General features: G+C 31.1%; 1 protein-coding gene across 1 annotated transcript; it reads left to right on the top strand.

Annotated features, from left to right (window-relative positions):
* The first annotated feature begins 2516 nt into the window (after positions 1-2516).
* LOC129322970 (ribosome biogenesis regulatory protein homolog) lies at positions 2517-8908 on the top strand. The gene is made up of 8 exons (XM_054969450.1): positions 2517-2933; positions 3576-3726; positions 4494-4545; positions 4708-4836; positions 6734-6851; positions 7229-7412; positions 8070-8183; positions 8543-8908. Exons 1-8 carry the CDS (start codon positions 2845-2847, stop codon positions 8690-8692), a joined length of 987 nt encoding a protein of 328 aa, XP_054825425.1. The 5' UTR covers positions 2517-2844; the 3' UTR covers positions 8693-8908.
* The last annotated feature ends 6910 nt before the right edge of the window (positions 8909-15818 follow it).

Raw genomic sequence — 15818 nt, 5'->3', positions numbered from 1 at the left:
CTCATAATTGAATTTTTAGTCAAAGTAGAATATTACAACGAGAACTTCTTGGTTTTATAAGACTTGATGAACATGGGCATTGAATTCTTTTCTTTTCAATAATAGAGGGAATATTAGATGCATTGGGCTTTGGGCTAGCCCATTTACTATTATATTTAGTTTAGATTGTTATAACAATATTAACAATGATGAGCAAATTCATTACCTCTAATAAGGGGACAATTGTTCAAAATCAATAAAATCAAGAAAAATATTTTATAAGATAATTTAAATTGTAGTTTTAATTTTTTGTATAATTCTAAACTGTTCAAGTCAAATTTTAATGGATTAAATTTATTTATTTATTTTATATTAAAATAATAATTTTATAATATTTATTTATTATTGTAATAATAACTTTGTGGTTTAAAGATGGAAAAAGAAAGAAAATTAAGTCTGAAACAACAGAGCACTTGTGCCGAGCACCGAAATCAAGTCAAATGTGTAGTATGTAATTAGTAGCTCTAGACGACATATTCTAGTTAGCATGTATTGAATCCATTTTTAGTGCTCATAAGGGGATGAGCACTATGGTGGATTGATGCTCATTACTTTGATAAAATTTTAACAGTTCATATTTAATATTTTAAAATTTATATTTTCTAAAATAAAAATATTAATTTTTTTAACATATTTGCTTACCACCAATTGGGACAATTGATGAGTACATATTTTATAATTAAATAGGTATATATTTTAATTTAGATTTGATTATATTTATTAAGATTTCATATCTATTTAATTAATATTTTTATATTTTTATTCAATCACTTATGTAAGTATCTCAAAAATTTGAGAACTCACATAAGTGATTGGATAACTTTCTATTGTTTATATTATTATAATTTTCTTAGCAATTTACATGTTGTAATTAGCCTTATTTATGAAAATTTTTGAATTTTTTGAACTTTTTTCTTTTTTGCACTGTTTTATTTAGCTATATAATTACTAAGAGCAACTAAGTGTTTGAGAAAGAATTTAAGGTTGCCAAGACACCATAGGAGTTCATAATATATATATATATATATATATATATAATGCACAAATTATCTATCCTATTTATTCATGTATATGCTTGTAAGGAAAACATTTTGCAAAGTAATTAAATAGGAGAATGATCCTGTAAAAAAATGAAAAGAAAAGGAAAAAAAGCAAAAAAATAAAATGCCAAGTATCCACTTCGTTAATGATAACTGGGCTTAGTAACTGTGGACCTTCATCAATAATGTCAGCTTTTGTGTCAAACAGCTTAGTAAGTATCAAGAGTGTGCCAATAATGTTTTCTAAGTTTGAATAACCAGACCCTTGTATCACCAATATAAGAGTTCACATCAAAAGGACTTAAGGATTATCTAAGCAAAAAAAGCAATTCATGAATAGCTAAGAATGGTGACCCATTACACTAACTTAGAAAAAGAAATAGGTAAGGCTCAAAGGTGTAGGCAAATTCATTCTACAAATAAGTGCTCAATTAGAACTAATTAAATTCACTCCCTATGATAGTACTGGCAGAATTATTGGCTTTATTTCTCATATTGAAGATTGGTAGATTGGTTGTATGGTTAAATTTTACTAGTGCTTTAAGCACAGGTCCTGTTTTTGATATATTTATTTAAGAAATGAGGATTAAGATTTCATAACTATTTAATTAATATTTATATATTTTTATCCAATCACTTATCTGAATATCTCAAGAATTTTCTTTGAGATATTTGGAGCCAAACTACTTACTATTTAATCAAATTTATGGGTAATTTTGATGGACTGGGAGGTGAAGAGATAACCTAAATTTAGAAAATAGACATGATTGACTAGGTTATGGATAGTTCTAGAAATTTATGGTAACTTAAATTATAACTTCACAATTTAATTGGTTATTTGGGTATTGTGAAAACAAATTCAACACTAATTAAAAAAGGAATAATAATTCGAGAGAATATTAAAATACTTTAGGAATAATTGTTATTTTAATTTGATTGAAAAGTCAACTCTAATGATAAAAACTAACAACCTATAGAGTGAATCTTAAACTTTACTGTCTTATGTGATTGTGTTTTTTTATCATTATTTTTTAATTTATTTTTATTATTTATATTTTCATCAAATAATTCATTTTATCTATTTTTTAACTATTATTTATTTAAATTAGTAAAAGCACTACTTCTTTGTAGGTTCGATACTTAAAATATTTTTAGTAATTTATTATTGTAATTCGATACACTTGCAGGAGCAATCAACAATATAAATTTAAATTAAATGATTTAAATTTAATATTAAAAATTTTGATAAGCTAACTATTTAAATTTATTTTAAATGGTCTAGATTTAAGAGAGCTGGGCCTGAAGTTGTATATAGGACTCTACAATTGCAAATCAAGATTAAACGGAATAGCCCTATTGGGCTCCATTTTATTAAGCTAGCATGTATATATTTTTTATTTTTATTTACTAAAAAACAACCCTAAATCTCCTTGCTTCCCTAACGCTGTCGCTTCAGTCTTCACATTCAGACATTCAGTTCTTCACGGCTTCACCGTCACTCACCTATTCGGACTTCAGTCTTCTCCCTTTATCTTCGATATCATTCATCTCTCTTCACCCTTCAGTTTTCGCCTTCGGCTTCACCTTCATCGTCCCTTATCAGTCCGTCACGGTCACGGCATCACTCTTGCTCTTAGCTGCCGTTCACTCTATCCTTTGTTTCTGACCATAGCTCTTGTACATTAGCGATCTCTTGCTCTTCGTTCCTTGATTTGTTTCGTTGAGTCTTTCCCTCTTCACGTTGTGCGTGGTCCTGCTGGTGGAGATGGAGGTTCAGAGTCATTTTCAAGTTGACCTTGGTCACCTCATGGCGTTTAACCCTAACCATAGCTTCTCTTCTCAGCCTTCTTCCAGGTTCTGTTAATTTGTACCACTGTTCTTGTTTTCTCTTGATCTAATCCTTGCAAGTCCCCCCTTTTTTTTCTCAATTTGTTTTTTAACGGGGAACGCTGTGCGCTTTTTCTTTTTTTTTTCTTTTTTAAAAAAACTTTATAGTTAGTTTTCTTTTTTTCGTTGTCTTCATTAGTGGTTGATTGTTTGACGCTTACTGTTCGGACCCCCCCCAGCTTCTTTGTTACTTTCCTTTGTTGATTGAAAAAAAAAATGCAATCATAAACATAATTAGGCAGAGCGTCATACTGGAGCGCAGGGAAGAATTGCAAAATTGAGTGAACTGTAGGGAACTCGGGATTTCATGTGGAGAGGCGAAAGTAATTAAACTTCAATATGTTTACTGCTTATCAATTTATAATTCGTCGAAAGATGCCTTGGTTTGAAGGTTTGTAACGAAACAGTGAGTCTACGTCGTAATAGTTTATAGATTTTAACTGGCCTACTAGTCAGTTCTGATGGGCGATCACTCGTTTTTCTTCTTATCTTCTTTATTATTACATTGTTTGTATTTCCTTCTCGTGGTTCCTACTTCTTATTGGCATATGACAAGGAGGCTCATTACTTATTGCCTTTGTTGAACCTTATTATATTCAATGAACGCAGGGAGGAGCTGGTGAAGGAATGTCTGCAAAAGGGCACTGAGTTAGTTCAAGCTATTACAGATAGTCTCTTCCATTTGCCATCCACAGAAGATGTAGATGGACCGCTTGTGAAGCTACCACCACCAGTGACGCGATTGCCTAGAGAGAAGCATGTTTGTTCTTTTACTTCATATTCCAACATAGAAGTTCTTTTTCTTAATAATGTAGCTTTCTGCAATCAGACGTAAATCATATGTTCATGTGCACATTTAGCCCGAAAGCTTCACAGTTCCAATCTTTATCTGTGATGAATTGCAATTTTTCACTGCGAGGAAAGTTAACTTTTCCTAGCATGCAGAGTAGATGGATTTGCTGAATGTTCTCTAGAAAATTTTTGTAGTCACTCTTCAGACAATGCATTTTTATGTATTGACTTTTGTGACATCTAGCATTGCTTTGAAGCAACAAGATTACCTTATTAAAATTGGTTCTATGAGTAATTGTGTTGAACTATATCCAGACAAGAAAGAATCAGATAATCTATTCTTTCTGTCTTTGTTGTATTTAATTCATTAGTTTAGAAGTATATTTTCATGTACAACAACAACAAAGCCTTATCCCATTAGGTGAGGTTGGTTATATGGATGGTACGACGCTATTATACTCTATTATTAACCAAACTTTTGGGAATATTATTAAGAGGCCTTGTTCAACAATTTTCATAAAACTATGTACTTCTATATAAATTGTGTAAAACTGATCTTGTTTTAAAGAAGTAATGAAAGGAGCTTAAGTAGAGGAAATAAAACTTCATGGTGGAATGAATCAACCAGGTATTGTTTATCTTTAATTAGATTCCATGACTCTGTTATTGTGTTTTTTGGTTTTGTATTGCTAGCAAAAACATTTTTTTGCTCATGAAGTGTTATGATGTTTCCAGCTCCCAGGGCCAAAGCCTCCAACAAAATGGGAACTATTTGCCCAAAAGAAAGGTCAGTCATCCCACATACGTCTCAAACAAATTACAAGATATTTATGTGATAGAGAACTTTAATACATTGTTGTTAAATTGAGCTATCATGCTTTGATGTAGTGAAATTGGGCCTTGTTATTTCCTTATCTTAAAAAGTAAATTGTATTATGTTGCTGTACAGGCATAAAGAAGCGTAAAAAAGACAAGATTTTATATGATGAGCAGTCTGGAACCTGGAAGCGCAGATTTGGATATGATCATGCAAAAGATGAAGGGGCTATACCTATTATTGAGGCAAAACCAAATGATGGTAACTATTTTTTCTTTTATGTTGGAGGTGTCATGTAAATCACTCTAACTATATAGTCACTTCATGGTCAAATACAAGTGGGCACTGTTTTCACTTTGCTATTTGGCACCAATCTATGTATTAGAGTAATAGTTTTAATTTCAGGAAAGACATGACAAACATGAGAAAGAACGGTTTGACACTCAAGAATAAATAATTTGGAAATAATTGGAATCAGAGCACTATAGATAAAATGATAAATCATTAGATCAGAACTGTTAGTGGAATAGACATTATGACAGTTTAAGTGGTAAATCATAGGACATTTTTCTGTGGTTTGAGCTTAGGTTTTTTTAATTACGAAGTAATACATTATTACATTGCTTGCTACTGATCATTTCTAGGTTATTTTACTCCAATATAATAAATAGAAAGTGTTATTTAAGCTAAGTCACTCTGAATTTCTTCCCCTACTAACTTCTGTCAAACTAATTGTCTTTTTTCCCCAGCTGAAACTTGACTTCTGTTTTGATCACAAACAGTTATTTTCATAAGCCATCTTTCATTATGACCTTTGACTGCATAGGGTTTAGTGAATAATTATATGTTCACTTATTATTTTTATGTATCAATTTTAATGGAACATTAAATAAATATGATGTTAATATATGTTAGCATAGGTTTTGTGTTTTTTTGGTGTTATGTAATTACTTAATATCATAAATTATGCATAACAATATTTAGAATTGGAATTTATTGCAATTTCTTAACTATATGTTGTTGTGCTCTTGTTTCGTCAAGAGCTTTGATGACACTGGATCAATAAGTACTGCCTGATTGTTAATATAACATGTTTTTTGGCACACATTAAGGTCCATGACTGAAAGTTAGGTGTTGTGTAGAGCAACACATCTTATTAATTTTTTTAATCTTACATTAAAGGAACTAAGGGGCTTAATTGGTGGGATGGACTTACTGGCATAGGCTGAGATCCCAATTTTTGATAGTTGAATGGATGGGATGGGTTAGGATGGTTTGAAGGCCATTTTCACCTATCCTACATCACAATTTTAAGATCCCCCATCTCAGGGTCGGAATGGATTGAGTTCTCTCTCTATCTATCTGTTCATTTCCCTTTTTCTGAAAACCCTCAACACATGCTGATTTGGTTTGGAAGATTTAGCATCAGAAGGGGAGCATAGTGAATTTCCCTTGTCGAATCCACGTCACACCATTGATGACATTGTAATGTCTAAACAGTGGGTAGTGTTGAATTATCATCTTTTCATTCAGTCTTGATGGATGAGTTATCTCCTCCACCCCATTTGACCTCAATATGATTGATGAGCCCATTCCAGTCTCCTGTCTCCTCAAGACTCCCAATCAAGCTTAAGTTGCTGCTCAACACTAATGAGCAGTGTATAACAGTGCTGGCTATGTGTAAATGCACTAAGCTGTAGGAGAGTTCCCCACTTCCCCTCTTACGACAAACACTGAATTTACATCCATTAAAGCAAATTAAAGAGTTAGGTATCAATTAGTTGAGCTATATGCCTATATCATAAATTATGTTCATTTTAATAGTGTCATAATCTTAATGATAGATCAGACTTGACTGCTGACCTGTTTTTTAGTTTTTTGGTCCAGCCAGCCATTAGAGTTCCTACGACCCTTTTTGAGGGTGGTCTATTACGTATTCTCAAGTATAAATCAAACTTCTTGCATAGTTTGATATTTGCTAAGTTGATATATGTTTCCCAAAACATTGATTAACATGATTTAAATATCTTATTCACTTCTATTTTTAAACCTTATAATTGATGCCCTACTATTATCTTATTTTCATATGTCTAATTATACATGCTTGCTCATGCGTGTGCTTGCTGCTATTACTGATTTAGATCTTAACATTTTGCAGATCCAAACGAAGATCCCTTTGCCAAAAGAAAAGAAAATAAGAAGAAAAGAATTGAAAAACAGGAAAGCAATAGGCTCAAGAACTTGAAACAAGCTGCCAAAGTTGGTGCTTTACCAAGGTTTTTCTCTAAACTTTCAACCAGTTGAGGTGTTAATAGCACAGAAATTCAGGACTCTTCATTTGGGGGAAAACATAGTAGTTGCTGCATACATCTTCTATTTTATGCCTCATTGGCAGTATCCCACTTATATTCGTTTCTATGATAAAATTCTGTTTCTCATCTTGGCTATATAGTTTGCTATAGTAAAATTCAGGTTATCTTTCTAGCAGGTAACCTGATACTATCAGCTCTAAACTGATAATCTTACAGATCTGTTAATTGTTGGCACCTTAACTACTTACTGCTCAATGCATTTCTTTTTCCTCCCCTTCCCTAAATCCTATTTGTCTTGCCAATCCTCCGACTTTTGAGAAACTGAGTTACTTCCTGTGCAGCCATATTCAACTGGCTGCTACAGCTTTGCCTATTACTGGAACTCAAGCAGCACTCAAGAAAGTCACCAAGGATGAACTGGGTAGTGTAGCTGGATTGGCAGCAACTGCAACAGCTAGTGGTGGGAAATTTGACAAGAAGTTGCCGGGTGAAAAGGCTGCACCACATAATGGCAAATATCGCAAGGTTGTCTGCTTATCCTCTTGCATGATACTACATCCATTCTTATTTATAAGTTTTACTTCCTCCGGTCTCTAGTATAGGGAACTTTCCAGAAGGATTATTGGGTCCTTAATATAAGGCACACAGGGGGTTAGTTATTACCATTTTTAAATTTTACCTTCACTGTAAATTCAATTGTATGGCTCATCATATACTGTGTAGTGTGTATCTCTCTTATTTGAAACGGGATAAAGTTGGAAAAATTATTCATTTTAAGACATATTTAATGAATTACCTGTCATTCCTTGGTTTCAGTGAAGTAGTCAAGAGTGCCTTATAAATCAGAGGGACTACGTTCTTTTTATGTTCTTATTTATAAATCATTTTGAAATATCTATGAAGCAATTTAATTTTTTTTTTCCAATAATACTATTGGTATGGATATTGTTGAATAATCATGGTGGAGGGATTGAGAGAGATGAGTATGATTGGGGTATGTTTTATTTATTTATTTTTTGTTTGGAAAATGGGGTACATAAACTAATTTTAACTAACTACCTCAATTTATGTTAATCAGTTAAATGTGACTTATAGATAAGAATGGAGGGAATAATATTTTTGTGCTGAAGCTTGTATGTTACTGAAATGGCAAATTATTGTGCTTTGTTTTATTTTGTCCAGTTCCTGCCAGTTGTGGAAGGATCAGGGGCTGGATCACGGGAGAAGGAGCAAACTGAGAAAGTATTGAACAAGATTTTCTCCAAGCATTCCCATGAAATTCTCAATGTTGACAAGGTATGCTTTATTATTCATTTAATAAGAAATTCTTGTGCGGACCTGGTACACCTGTCATTCATGGTTTGTCCAATAAAAACATGCCATGTTAAATGGTAGTAAATACAAGTTTATTCTGTCAGTGATGATGAGAGAGAGAGAGAGAAGACAGGAAAAGAAATTCCAAAAATAAAGTCATTACAAATAGTAACACGAGATTTTATTTGATTGAATTGGTACTAACATGGTGTTTTTTGTTGAATAAACCATGGGTGACATTATGAATTCTATACATGAATTTCTCTTCATTTAATAACTCTGTATCCGATTCTAACTCTGATTTACTTTTTTCTATTAAATTGTGTTATTTTGGAAACTAGGCTGTCAAGACATACAATATGAAGAAAGAAAAAAAGCAAAGAAGTGAGAAAGTGAAAGCTGCTCGGGCAACCGGTGGCAAATTGAAACCTCAGAAAAAAATTCAGAAGCCTTCTAAAAGGGGAGGTTCCAAGAAAGGAAAGGAAAAATGAAATTAAATTTTGGTTTCAAATATAGTAGTTGGCTCTACGTTTTGAAACTTTGGTTGTTGTTTTGGAGTTTTATAGGAAGAATTCATCTATTAAAAATATAGTTTCTATTAATTTTTCATCCACCTGCCTACCTCTGGGTGTGATTGCTTTCTATTCAAGGATCGTTAGAAATACTCGATGCATAGATATATGGGAAAGAAGCCATGGATTCATTTATTGTGGTTTTTGTTTCTTCTCCCATCTTACCGCATTTCAGTCGGAGAAAAAGAGCGGGCAAGTTAAATTTAAGTATTTCTTATTTTTTGAAAAACATTATTAATGACAACTTGAAATATTAAGATGTTTCATATTTTTAAAAAATGACTTCACTAGAGTAAAATATACCGGCCTTTAATTATTGAGATTGCCCTTGTATTCCAAAACTCGTAGCTCCTTCGGGCAGGTTGTCCGCAAATCTAAAACTCAGATTTGTTTCTCTCGAAATGTTGACACTTGTGTGGCAAATAATTCATGTCTCAAGCTGGGTTTTGCACGTACCAACTCACTCGGAAGATACTTGGGAGTTCCAATGATCAATGGAAGAGTTACCTCAAGAACTTTATCATTATATTCTGAAAAGAGTGCATCAGAAGCTTGCTAGTTGGAAAAGTCTGTGTGTCAATCGCAGGGCGCATTACTCTTGCCAAGTCTGTCCTTGCCTCAATCCCCCTTTTACACCATGCAGAGCGCAATGCTGCCTTCATCATGCTGTAATGAAATTGAGAAATTCATCCAAAAATTTATTTGGGGCTATTCTGAAGATCAAGGCATCAATCTTGTGGAAGGGGATGAATTGTGGTAACCTTTGGCCAATGGTGGTTGTGGCCTTCTGAAATTGGAGGCTCAAAACAAAGCTTTTATGGCTAAACTTGCTTATAAAATTGTCTCTGAACCAAATCTACTTTGGATGAGAATGCTTAGAGGCAAATACTGGCTGTATGATAGAGGCATAGAGCTCCCAACGATATCAGCAGGAAGAGATCTTCCAATCTTTGGAGGAACCTAGCGAAGATTTAGCAAGATATCATGTTCCATGTCAAATTGAAACTGGGTAATGGTAATGGGATCAAATTTTGTTCGGGTTATTGGATTGGTTATTTAGGCCCATTAAGTTATTTATCTTGTGCAAGGTATCAGCCAATGATCTGCTTAGGCCCATTTCTGGCTGTGTTGATGAGATTAGGCAATGGAAATGTTCCTTATTCCAACATCCCCTGCCAGATTCTGTCCTTATGGAAATGAGAAGTAACACTTGAGACCAACAGTCAAGATGAACCATCCTGCTTTTGGCAGCTTAGTGCTAATGGTAAGTTCAGTAAAAAGTCAGCGTATAATGTTTCTGAATCAACTGAGTGGAATGATGTTGCACCAATTTGGAGGAAAGTTTGGAAACTTCTTCTGGCCCAGCAGGCACGAGCATTCATGTGGCTCCTTTTCAAAGGCACGAGCATTCATGTGGCTTACAAAATACTGAGATTTAGTAGGAGGATGACATTAGACCCAAAATGTGCACTTTGCAATGGTCCTCAAGAAGATATCAATCATGTTCTCAAACTGGCCTCTGCAATTTGGAAAAAGATCCTTCCCTTAGACATGGAGACTGACTTTTATGATAAGACTATTGATGTTTGGGTGGCTGACACACTCATGAATCCTCGTGTTGATGTTTCCTGAAAGATTGGCACTACTATTCAGTGTTGGAAATTATGGGATGCATGGAATGGCAATATTTTTACTTATAAAATTTCCATTGTAGATAGCATTTTAGCAAATCTTAGAGCAGTAGTTGATCACACTATTGTAGCATTTAGATGTAATTTGCCTTTTGTTTCGTTTCTGTACAGCTTGACTTACAACTTTGATTAATGAAATTCACACACACACAGGTGCGCGCACGCAGAGACACAGAGAGAGAGAGAGATTCTACTTTTAAACTTTACATAAAACTCTCTCAAAATAAACAGAGAGAGAGAGAAAGAGAGAGATTCTACTTTTAAACTTTAAATAAAACTCTTTTAAAATAAAAATTTACATAACACTAACGTTCTATTTTAAAGATTTTATTTTTATTCATCAAATCGTTAATGAATTATTAAATCATATATTTTAGATTAAAATAATCCTCTTTAACAAAAACGTTATTCAAGAGTCATTTAAATTTTCAAATGATAATTATAAGTTGGCAAAAATAATATTAAATATCAATCAATTTATTTATATAGTATATAAATTTAAGAGTCATTTATATAATCTTATTTATATAGCAATTTTTTGGAGCTTTTGCATACATAACTCATATCATAAGGTCATATAAAAGAAATAGCTTATCCTGTTTCACATTAAAAAATTACTTTTTTAATATTTAGTTGATATATAATTTACAAAGCTGCCTTTTTAAAATTATAACACTTTAATTTTTGCAAATACCAGAACAAACTCAAAATGCGAGAAATCAAGCGAATGAGAGAGACAAACGCCAGCTACAATCATGACGGAAGAAACAAGTAGATCAGACTTGAAGATGGAAGAAGCAAAGCAATATGAGCAAGCCACAGTCATGACAGCGAGAGACAAATGTGAGGCGAGAGACATTGATGGAATGGAGCACACTAGTGGGGAACTAAAGCTACATAATTTTTTGTAGACTGTGTTGATTCGTTTTGAGCAAATGATTATGTGTTTTTTATATTATTGATATACAATACTACATCATTGATTGTCTAACTATATTGATTTACAAGAGCATATTAGTGATATACTATTATATATTACTGATACACTATTGTAAATTAGAAATAAGAAAATAACATAATTGTTTGGCCAAAATAGATTAAACTAGGTTCGTAAAAAAATTTTAGACACCTTGGCTTATCACAAAAAATCAAATATCTAAAATAATAAAATAAAAATCATGAACAATGAGAGAATAATATGTGTTTTCTATTAGTAATTCAACAAAATTTCATGATTAATGATAACAAATAATAGGTTATGAACAAATGATTTATTGAGTTAGTGAAGATATTACCTAGATAAATAAAAATGATGAAAATTTGATGATAGATAATACTCTTCAACTTTTAGAAAACATAATACAGGATAAATTCAATTCGAATCTTCAACTACGCAATGTAAAATGTGAAATTTGATGTTGGGGTTTAGTCTTCAATATCAAATCTTAGCTTTGTAATATACCTAGGAAAAATAGAGAAGGAGAGAGAAGAACGGCATTAGTATGAGACTTCCTTCCCTTGCAATGAAAGAACGATTGTAAATGCATAATTCAATCATTTAAATATTAATTACAGGAGATATATTATGTTTTAATAATATATTTATTTTGAGGATTAAAAAAAATTACATCTAATTGATTTTATAAATAGGTCATATTTTAAAATATTCAAAAATATCATCTATAATTTATGGGAACTTTATTTTTTGAGGTTATTGAGCTAATTTATTCTATTTTTTAAATTTAAATATATAAGTTGACAAAAATAATATTTCAGACATGTATGAATAAATTTTAATATAAAGAGAGATAAATTAATCAATATAATTTATATTTATTTTATTAATTTTAATATAATTCATGTTTCTTGAGTTTATTATTTTTATAAAATGCCAATGAAAATATAGTAAAGCATTTGAGAATACAAAAGATTTAAAATTGGAGGAGAGGGAATATAATAGAATATGAGGGCATATTAAATTTTAATTTTTTCCCACAGATTTTAATTAATATAATAAAACATTTTAAAATCTTAACTGAAATATTTGTAACGGTGGATTAAAGTATTTTGAAAATAGTGACGAGGCATTTTCATGGTCTGATTGTGTTTTTCCCCCTAGACTCTTGGGTGACTTGCCCTAGCTTCAGGCATTTAGACCTTTGAAATTTATACTCGACAATTGAGCTTCTTACTAGAATTTTGGATTGATTTCCTGCATACTAAAAGTGCCTTATTATATTTTGACATTTATTTCTATAGATATTTGGCATCAACAAAACGGCATCCAGTTTGAATTCTAGTTTATCCAAATGCTAGAGAAGGAGGAGGTTGAAATAAATAGATTAGGAGTATAATTAAGATATGTCATTTGTAAATGTTGTGTCCATAAAATTGTTTCCATTTGTAAAGCATACATGATTATGTATATACATATTTTAAGATATAGAAATTAACTTCTTTATGACTATTATTGTACAAATTACATGAAATGATAAATGAATATTCGAATTCAAAATCTTGCTTCAAGTGTTATTTTTCTTATAAGGGATGGATATTCAAATTTCCATTCCATATATCCTAAAATTTTCAGTCTTCAAGTTTTGTATTAAAAAGGGATATTTGAATATTCATTATGGATATTTGAATATAAGGTGCATTATATGTAAAATTTTGATATCAAGATTTTCATTTTCATGATATACAAAAAGCATATTCGAATATAAGATGCATTTCATGTAAAATTTTGATCACTAAAATTTTTTTTTCCAAAACATAATTATAAGTGATACTCGAATATATGAAAAAAAACTTACATATCATTAAAGATTTGTTGTGTATTATTGAAGAAAGGCTGCATATGCTTTCAAAGGTAATCTATAGGGGAAATTAATATGGGATATTCAAATATGCATAATTGATATTCAAATATATGGAAGAAATTTACATTTCATTGAATATTCATTGTATATCGTTGAAGAAAAATTGCATATGCTTCCAAAGGTAATCCATAAGAGAAATTAATAAGGGATATTCAAATATGAATAATTGATATTCGAATATATGGAAAAAATTTGCATGTTGTTGAAGATTCGTCATACATTGTTGAAGAAAGGTTACATATGCTTTTAAAGGTAATCTATAAGGGAAATTAATAAGGGATATTTGAATATCATGTTGCATATAATTTTGAAGGTAATCCATAAGGGAAATTAATAAGGGATATTCAAATATACATAACTGGTATTCGAATATATGGAAGAAATTTGCATTTCGTTGAATATTCATCACATATCATTGAAGAAAGGTTGCATATGCTTCCAAAGATATCCATAAGGAAAATTAGTAAGGGATATTCAAATATGCATAAGTGTTATTTGAATATGTGAATGTTTTCTTGCATATAATTGAAGTTCAAATGCATATAATGAAAAAAATAGCTGCATATGACTGCAGATCCTTACTTGTAGTATTCCAGAATGCTTCTAAGTTAAGAATTTTTGAAATACCAAAAGTTCTTATTCAAATAAATGAAAGTTTTCTTGCATATAATTGAAGTTCAAATGCATATAGTGAAAGAATCATTGCATATGACTAAAGACCCCTGCTTCTAGTATTTAGAATATCCATGTACATTTTTAAAATATCTATATGAGTTTTGAGAGTAACCATTTGTGTTTTTAGAATATCCTTTTATGTTTTCATGAAAAAAGAAAAAAAAAATAGAATAACTATTTGCATTTTCATAATATCCTTTGGTGTTTTCATAAAAAAAGAAAAAAATTTCAAAATATGCATTTGTGATATTCAAATAACATGTGGTGTCTATTTAAGTTAACAATTTTCAAAATATAATTGAAGTTATTTGAATAAATAAAAATTTTCTTATATATAATTGAAATTCAAATACATATAATGGAAGAATCATTGCATATGATTGAAGACTCTTACTTTTAATATTTCAAATTGACATGTTGACATTGAAGAACCTTATATTAAGTGTTGACATGAAATTATTGGCATTAAGGACTGTTGTAACATATTAACAGTAAAAAACCTTGTGCAAAATATTGACGTCGAAGGACCTTGCTCAACTTTTACTTTTTTTTTTAATCAAAAAGGGAACTTTTGTCATTTAGCCTTGGGTAATTATTGCCAGCGAAGGACATCGATACTAAATCTCTCCCAACTCCTTTTTAGCAATTAATTTGATGGTGGAGTCATTTTGGGCAATTCTCCCATCTTTCTTTTTCCCTTATCATTTTCCTTTTTACATTTTGTAAAAAAAATATTTATTTATTTATAAATTATAATTTCTTCAAGAATCAATTTAAAAAACCGGGATCATTTTATTTGTTTTGTTCAAATATAAATTATTAATAACTAAATAATTATGATATGGTAAATTGAAACACTATTTTTAAATGTCTTTACTTAATCTTACATAATTTAATAAATTTTGTCTAATTCTAAAAAATTATGTCTAATTCCTTTTTGAATAAATTATCTCTACTAAATTAATTACATGTTGAATTTTCACTATAGAACAATCTCATTCCAATATAATTTAAATCTTAAAAATAAAAATTGGATTTTACAATTGTGTTATTCCATCTATATGCATAGAGAAGACTTTGTTGGCCAAGTGCAATGTTTGAGTCGAAAATATTGGTTGGCTTGGAACAAAGTCAAGTTAAATTACCAAAAAAAATTCAAATAAAAATGATTTTTTATATCCATACTATTTACGCCCTAAACCAAATGGATGACCCCTTACGAGTTAGTGTTGTCCTACTTAACTCAAAATATTATGAAAGGAAAGAAGAAACATTCAAAGTTTTTTACGCACCGCTTACTCAAATGAAAAAAAAATAAGAAAAAGAAAAAAAATTTAAAAATAAAAAAAACTCAATGCTAAGTTGCATCTAACATTTTTCTCCCTCTTGTTCTCCACTGTTCATGCTTTCTCTATCTTTTGAGGTGTCTTGAGTTAGTGAGCTTTAACTTCTTACTTACTCCTCACCTCTGACTTGTAAATGTTGATGGGCATAGCATGATTCAATTTTTTTTTTGTTTCTAGATTTATGGTGGATCATGAATCAAGATGATGGATAATGATATTTTTATATGTCGGTGGTCAGGTTGGTACCATGAGACATCCAGTGTAGCATTATATTCAGGTGGTACCATAGGTCAACCGGTACAGCATTACTTTAGAACTGTTACCATGGGACATCTGGGCAGTCTGGCAACTTCTCAGTGCTCGTTAGGGCGTAGTTAGGGGTCAACAACGCCTCTATCAAAAGTGTGTGAGATGATGAAAATCATAGTCCAAAGGTGGGATAGATTACCTTTAG

Source organism: Prosopis cineraria, unplaced genomic scaffold, assembly GCF_029017545.1.
Source record: "Prosopis cineraria cultivar Desert tree isolate PC_DT_omini unplaced genomic scaffold, ASM2901754v1 PC10, whole genome shotgun sequence".
NCBI classification, from domain to species: Eukaryota; Viridiplantae; Streptophyta; class Magnoliopsida; order Fabales; family Fabaceae; genus Prosopis; species Prosopis cineraria.
This window is presented reverse-complemented; position numbering and strand designations above follow the sequence as displayed.

Bases quoted from the DNA above. Each gene is read 5' to 3' on its own strand.
- LOC129322970 (XM_054969450.1), top strand. From the start codon at position 2,845: ATGGAGGTTCAGAGTCATTTTCAAGTTGACCTTGGTCACCTCATGGCG. The intron at 6,852-7,228 runs GTTTTTCTCTAA...CTTCCTGTGCAG, and splicing joins AAAGTTGGTGCTTTACCAAG to CCATATTCAACTGGCTGCTA. The intron at 7,413-8,069 runs GTTGTCTGCTTA...TATTTTGTCCAG, and splicing joins ATAATGGCAAATATCGCAAG to TTCCTGCCAGTTGTGGAAGG.